General features: G+C 38.3%; 1 protein-coding gene across 1 annotated transcript; it reads right to left on the reverse strand.

Annotated features, from left to right (window-relative positions):
• Window positions 1-1,762: 1,762 nt before the first annotated feature.
• clic3 (chloride intracellular channel 3) lies at window positions 1,763-6,773 on the reverse strand. The gene is made up of 7 exons (XM_030085580.1): window positions 6,623-6,773; window positions 6,411-6,510; window positions 5,244-5,353; window positions 3,353-3,478; window positions 2,892-2,986; window positions 2,603-2,772; window positions 1,763-2,485 (listed from the first exon to the last, which is right to left on the reverse strand). The coding sequence occupies exons 2-7, from the start codon at window positions 6,444-6,446 to the stop codon at window positions 2,303-2,305; spliced, it is 720 nt and encodes a 239-aa protein (XP_029941440.1). The 5' UTR covers window positions 6,447-6,510; window positions 6,623-6,773; the 3' UTR covers window positions 1,763-2,302.
• Between the last annotated feature and the right edge of the window lie 851 nt (window positions 6,774-7,624).

Here is a 7,624-nt window from a genome sequence, read left to right on the forward strand (position 1 = left end):
TTTATAAAATACAAATGTACGAAGAAAAAACCGCATTCTTCGTTTTTAATGCTATAACCAGTTCAAACAGTAAAAGCAAATGGCCTTCACCAAGTACATGAAGTGTTGATTGTGCACTTAGTGTTTTTTTATTTATCATTTATTACATTCTGTTTATAGTTGGTTGCTTGGTTTATTTGCTTTGTTTTGTTGTTTATGAGTATGTGATTAGCTGTTTAATTCTTATTCATTATGTTAAAAAAAAAAGCAAACAACAACCCACAGTACCAGAACGCATCCCAGTAAATGTACTCAAGCCCTAAGGTGGATAAGATGATTTACAATTTGCATCCAAAATTGCAGTACACAGTATCTTCCCTACATGTTATAACAAGCATGTGGCATTTCCATATTTTAAATATGTTATTATGCAAGCGTTATTAATCCAGTGTATTTTCGAGTTCAAACTCAACCATACTGTTTAATCCCACAGAGACAATGTCATAATCCCATTTATAACATAGGAACATCCAAATAATTCAAAAACTTCACTGCACGGGAAAAAAAAGTATATTCTGCAGTTTGTGAGTGAGAAGATAACTCGCTATGAAACTGGTTGTTTGAGTAAGCTAGAGTGGGCCTGGCCTTATTTTGTAAAGGGGAAAAGGTCAGGCAGGGTATAGTCCCAGCTATGTTACTGTACTCCTTCACAATCCTCTGCAGTCTAGTTGATAATCTCAACCAACAGGCACCCAAACATTCTATGCATGTCTGATTGGCAAAAAAAAAAAACAAAAAAAAAAAAAAAAAAATGCAGTTCCTGTTAAAATTGAGTCTCAGATAATATGCTTTCCATAGTTAAAACAACAACAAAAAAACGATTTCTGTCTTTAAGGGGTAAAATAATATGATGTGCCTTTGTTGTCTAATTATTGCATAAACTGACATTGATCAGTCTTTGTAGAAAATAGTCTTTATACTTTGTGTCATTTACTCATGTATGTGTTGGTTAAACTATTATTCTTTTTATTTACTTTATGGTCATTTCTTGGCAATCTGAACCTGGAAGCATTTCAATGTCTGGAATTCAAATAAGTCAAAAGATTTCATTTTAAATCAGATTTCATATCATGGCTGTGAAAACACTGACAACAACCCAAATATCAGTAAATAAAACCATTCTTTCCCATCTGAACTCCTTTATTCAGCTCATCACACCCTTTTGCTGAAACTGTCATCACTTCTTCAGACTCTTCTCTCACTTTCTTCGAGTGTTCAGAAACACCTCAGCACTTCAGAAATATAGCTAAAAGTCTGCACGTTTGTGTGTGAAGTTGGTTGACACGTTGCTTGCATGTTTGTGTGCCATAAAAAGCTCTCAGGTGTGTTTATTTTTTGAGTTGTTTGACATAATTGCCATTCTGTGAATGATGAGAATAATTATTATTCTGCTTGTATCCACAAACAAAAAAGTCTGGGCTGCTGGCGGTGAGTCACTGAACTGCTGCTAAGCTAACACAATATTAATCAAACAAATTGGATTAAATGTTGCATTCTGTTCTGTGTTCTGTCATGGTGAACAAACTGCAATAATAATTCACACATAATATTTGTCATTTTGATTAAAAAAAAAAAAAAAAATGTGATGAAAAACAAAGAAAGTAATGGTGAGTGTCTCATCGGGAGAATATCTGCAGTTGGGGTCCACGGCAGGCTTGGGAATTTTCTATGTGGGATTTACATATCATCATATTAAGGACCATCATCATCATCATCATCATCATCATCATCATCATCACCACACAATAATAATGCAACAAACACCAACACTTTTTTTTTTTTACATTGACTTAGATGTCGTCATCATCAGAGTCTCTTTGTCTTTCCATCACCTTGTTTTCATTCAGTTAATTTAACTGTAACTTGGTTACTAAAATACACACATAAATGAACATAATGATGCAAAGGAGTCAGCTCAAAATCTGATTTCACCTCAAAATGCGATGAATTCGTTGGAAGTTGAGCATAAATGTATATAACTTAAATTTTCTGTGTGGTCTCGATCCTGCAAAAGACCAAGGAGGAAATCCACTTCGATACAACAACAGTACATACAGTATATACAAAACAGCATGTAATTTGAGGAACATTAGAATCAAATTCTTAAGAACAAAAACATCAATCAATGTAAAAGTGAATGTGTAAACATGTAGCTGTAAAGATAAAAAAAAACAAGCATCATGTCACGTTTGTAGGAAAGATTCCACTTTTGTCTTTGTTTTTTGTCATTGTCTTTCAATGTTTTCTTTACAGACACCAAACTTCAACACTTTCTCTGACTGTCTTTCCTGACAGGCTTGGCCACACCACGGTAGGCATCAATAATCTCTTGATCACGTGGGCAGGTGTATCGAAACTGGTCTTGTTTGTAGGCGCATTCCAGGTAGCGCGTTAAACCTTTCAGCTCAGAAGGGATCGTAAATGCACGATACTCCCTACATATCACCTGAGGGAAGACATTTTTTTTTTAACATTAATATGTTGTGAAAACCATTTAAGCTTAGGCAATAAATACACACGTGGATCCGTACAGCATTTATATGCAGTGCTGATCATTGCTGACCTTGACAATGTTAAGTTTGGGGAGCAGGTTGCAATCTGCCAATGAGAGGGTGTCGCCGTCCAAGAAACGACGCGCAGATATGCTGGAGTTTTGGTCCAGCTCATGAGGCAGAGGGGTCTCCAGGTAGATGTTCAGGTCCACCAGTGTTGCGAGAAATTTTTTCTCTAGCGCTAAAAAACAAAACATGGATGTTTTTCCAATGCTTCAGGTGACATTTTTCTTCACGTGGCTTAAAAATTTTTTTTTTAAAATTTGTGATTGAAAAAAAAGAGTGTTCCATTTTACTTACCCTGGGTTGGATTTTTAATATATGCTGAGAATTTTCTGAAGACATCCTCTCCAACATTATTGGATTCTCTGTATTTACAACTCAGTGTTGGATAACTGTCATTGATCATAGAAAATATTGTTAACATGAAGGTAGTTTGCCATGAGCTTAAAAGGAAAGTAGATTTAAAGCCAAATAAATAAACAACAATTCAATGCCTCTGTGTTGTGCTGTAGTACACCTACCAACTAACTGCCTCACTTAAATAAGAAAAACGGCAGACTGAATAGTAAAGATCACGTTTTGATAATTAAAAAATAAGAAAAAAGAAAAACTGGTTACCACAGTTTCTCACTACTGCCACCGAGTGCACAAATGTGGCATTACTCTAAATTTTATATGCTGTATCTTTAAAGAAGCATTACTAAAATCAGCAATACTAAAAGAATCATCTGATATCTTCATGTGTGAGTATGACTCACTGTGGTGGAGCTAAGGCCAGCTCCAGGAACTCCTCGATCTTGTTCGTGTCCGTTTTGACTTCACCGTTGTAGATGAGGAAGGGAGGCTGAGAGCCAGGAGCCAAATCCTTTAGGACATCAGGTGCCCTGTTAAAAGATCAACAAATAATACTCTGAAAAAAAAATCAAATCAAGTCGAAAGCAATGGAAATGCAAACAAACATCACATTCTGTTGTCCAATTTTGCAATTTTTTGTGAGAGGAAATGAAAATTCACCAGTATGATATGTATCAGTTTTTGAACATACAGCTAATATTACTGAGATTGTACTATAAACATTCTAATTGTATAAATATCAACGTTTACAATATTTCACACAGTTTGATTGTATCATGCTGTGATCTTCATTTGAATTATCTGAATTCCTGAACTGTTGTAAACTGTGAAACGTGTTTATTCACCAGGAATCTACCAATTCATTAGTGGTCCATTAGTGGTGTCTTCCTTTTTCAAGATTAGCTTCTGTTTGCGTCCACCCACCTCCTCATGTCTACTTCTGCTCTACAGGAGGATTTTAATTCCTTCTCCTCCAGAAAGTTTCCCTCCATAAGTAACCTCCACAGTCTAGTGCTGAATGTTTTTGTTTGTGATCATTTCAATCTTACTTTTGGGCAGATCACGCTGCTTCATTACCACAACTCTAAATGCTTTTTTTCTTTTGCAACTTTGCCCTTTTGCCCACTTGGGGGCAGCATGAAAACGTGACCATGAGATCTGTGTGCTGGGTGAGTGTTTCTTTCTTGTATTTGTGTGCATTTTGTTGGTCGTTTTAACTGTATTTGTACTTATGGAATCATTGTATTGCTTTGGTTGATTTGCATCAACCTGTGTTCTTTGTCTCTTTCGTTGGTTCACATCAGTTTGTGGTTGTTATATTGTCTCAATTTCTTGTGCATGACTTTTAAACTTTTAAGAATGTTTGGAAAGATGAAGGCTCCAAATAAAACTCCTCAAACATCTGTTGAGTTCTTGGGCATGTGACCAATAGGATTTTGTCTTTGTAATGCTTTCATGATCTTCAAATTATAATTTGATGCTACAAGTAATACAAATATAATCGTTGTCCATCTAGCTGTGAAAGCAAGCATCAGGTTTGCTAAAAAGCTTATGGACAAGTTGAATAAATGTAATTTCACATTAACACAGTTTTGTGCAATAAGCAAGACTCAGTTGACCTTCAACTGTCCAAAGACGTTTGCAAAGACCTTTGCAACTGCAGACACCCGCGGTTGTGCGTGTTCTTGCATGGATGTGTACATGTGTTTATGGCACTCACTTTCTTGTATATAGTTAAGAAACTTTCAAATTGATCAGAAAAAAAAGCATCTAGATGAAGAATAGATGACCGATCTTTGCCTGTTTGGTCATTTGTTGTAAAACATACGTCACTCATTGACTTATATTCATTGTTTCCCTCCAGCTTCAACACACAAAAGTTAAGTTTCTTGCAACCTACAAGACAATTTGATAAAGGTTCAATAAAGAAAACGTGGCAGTGTTGCCTAACAGTGAGAATATCCCGGGTTCATGCCTGCGATTGGGAGCCTTTCGGTGGGGAGTGTGTATGTTCTCCTTTGTGTGTGTCTGTGGTTTTGTCAAACACAGTGTGTGTGATTGTCTGTCTGTCACATAGATATTATCAGCATACACTTTAATTCCTGCATAAAAGCATCAACGTATGCTTGTATGCATAAGATGGTCAACTGAAGTGTGGTTAAAATGCCGAGCGACTAAACTTGTAGGTTGGTTGAAATTAAATGTAATTAGCTACATAAAAGACTTCCACAGGTTTACCGTCAAACATTGGTGCTATGCCGTGGGCTTTGAAGGGATAAGAAAATGTTCTCTCACCTCTTCATGTCCACAGTAGTGATTCGGAATTTGGGGCCCTTCAACCACAGGATCATGAAGAGTCTCTGACTGAAAGGGCAGTTCCCCACGCTCTCAGCATCGTCGCTGGCCTGGCGGACAAAGACAGGACGGCCACGGGGATCGCAGATGAAAAACTCATATGGAGATGCATTTCACATGTCACAGTGCTAAAGTCCTGTTGGTATACACCTTGTTATGTATCTGACTAAAATGTGAATTCCTCCAAAGGCATTCTTGTCAAGCCTGCTCCACTCCAACTGTTTAGGACAGTCAGCTGAGGAATTTCAAATGAAAGGTTGGAACTGCCTTCCACCCAGATGAAACAACCTAGTAGTAAAAAGCTGCTTGCTCCCTTTGATGTATCAAAAAGTTCGTCTTCTTCTCCATCTAATACTTTTATCTGGTAACTACATCTAAGAAAGAAGAGAATGCAGGTCTCTACACAGAGCAGGTTTCATTACACTGACACTGTGATAAACATCAAGAAATAACCTGAATTTTTTTTTATCATTATTCAGCAGCAATTCAACACTGAACAGGTTTTACAATTTTTTTTTTTAGTCAGTTTCACCTGCAGTATCACTATGAACTTTACTCATACCTCGTATTGAGATGGGACATCTTGAGTATTTAATCACAAACTAAGTCAAGAAGCAATTACAAGATCCCATTCAAAACCTGGAACCATGAGAGAGTCAAGCAAATATGCTCATATCTATTAAGCGACTTCTTCTAAAAAATTAACAATTAACTCATTAAACAAAGGTTAAACAAGTATAACGCCACCTATTTTAACAAAAATAAGTATTAGAATTAACTTTGAATAATTATAAACGGTACACTCTTGGTATCTGAGAGAAAACATGTCAGCCAATTTCTGTTTCAGTGATTGAATTTAGTTTGAGTTTTAGTTTTTTTTTGGGGGGGGGGTCCAGGTTTCATGTGCAACACATTAAATATCACTGAAAAGCCCCTTTATTTGTACTTGTGGTGAAGAGGGAGACGTAGATACAACACGTGCTTATGACGGTCGTTGTCCTTGGTCCCACAAGCAAACAACACGGCATTTATTCTGCCAGTCTTTCTTCTGACAGAAACCTTTTAGAACCATCTATTGACAGTACAGAACTCCATCATGGGACTTACCTTAATAAAGAGTTCAATAGCTGGGTCTTCGGCCATCTTCCTCTCTTTCGTAATGTCCTCCTATCTCCACCTGATCCACAAACTGGTTTGATTTTCTCTCCTAATCCAAAGATACAACAGAGCTGTGATTGTAAAGGTGCACTTATTGCTCTTCACTCATACACACTCAGCCCCACTGTCATGCTGAAGCATCATGGAGGGTTTTTACTCACTTTAATGGAGGCTGGATGCGAGAGGGCCACTACGTTATTCCGGCGTTTCCTTCTCTCTCGTTCTCTCTGCACCTGTCTCTGTTTTTTGTTGGCTTCACACCACACCTCTCGACACCGCGAGCAGCCTTACCAGTCAAACCAGCAGATCGAGATCACTCCTCTCAGCCCTGCGGCGCATTGTCTGTGTCAAATCTGCCTCTCTTACTGCGTCCAGCCTGGTCTCTCTCGCTCTCTCTCGCTCTCTCTTTGCCCTGGTTTGCCCTCCTCCATGTCCTGTCCATCAACATCCATTTACAGATTAAAAGATTTCTATAAGTAAATATATTGAGTTTGAGTTCACTTTCTGAGTTAATAAATCTGAAGAATTCAGTGTTTTAGTGCGCTGAACAAACAGGCCTGGGGGGTCAACATGTCATTGTTGACCTGATATCTTCAAACTCTGTTCAAATGTCTTTAATTTATGGGTTTTCCTTGTAGAGAACTGAAAACGCTCCAGACCAAAAATACACCCAAGCACTTGAAATTGTTTGAAAAGTTGTCATGCCGAGAAACTGTTGTGACACCTGAAATGAAACGCCTCAGTCTCTCTCCGCCCCCCCTTTCTCTCTTGTCAGATCGTTCCAGCGTCTCTGGCTCGTCCCCTGACTTCCTCTCAGCTTGATGTGTTTACATAGCGTCTGTGCGGCAGCCTGCCTTTAGCTGCTGATCAGCTTTCGCGACAAACAGAAAGTGATCTCATGTAACAAGCATTTACCGAGAACAGTGAGGTTTCTGTGATCATCGGAAACAGGAGGGAGAAGCACCTTCCAGCAGGTTGACATAAGCCAAAAACAAGACTGTAAGCTGAGAGGAGAGAGATAAGGAGTTCAGACTCGACATAAAGCTGATGAGTGAGGCTAAAGCTGCACAGGACAGCGTCATTCCTGTGAGATCGCGAGGGCGTGATCGAAGGTTGTCAGCCGTCTGTCACTTTGCGCCCTGGATTCCTCAAGTCAGAGTCAT

The sequence above is a fragment of the Salarias fasciatus genome (assembly GCF_902148845.1).
Source record: "Salarias fasciatus chromosome 7 unlocalized genomic scaffold, fSalaFa1.1 super_scaffold_4, whole genome shotgun sequence".
Lineage (NCBI taxonomy): Eukaryota > Metazoa > Chordata > Actinopteri > Blenniiformes > Blenniidae > Salarias > Salarias fasciatus.

Excerpts from the sequence above, each read along its gene's own strand:
- clic3 (XM_030085580.1), bottom strand. The coding sequence starts at position 6,446 with ATGGCCGAAGACCCAGCTATTGAACTCTTTATTAAG. Across the intron at positions 2,773-2,891 it reads TATTAAAAATCCAACCCAGG|CGCTAGAGAAAAAATTTCTC; the intron begins GTAAGTAAAATG and ends TTTGTTTTTTAG. Across the intron at positions 2,486-2,602 it reads CCAAACTTAACATTGTCAAG|GTGATATGTAGGGAGTATCG; the intron begins GTCAGCAATGAT and ends GTCTTCCCTCAG.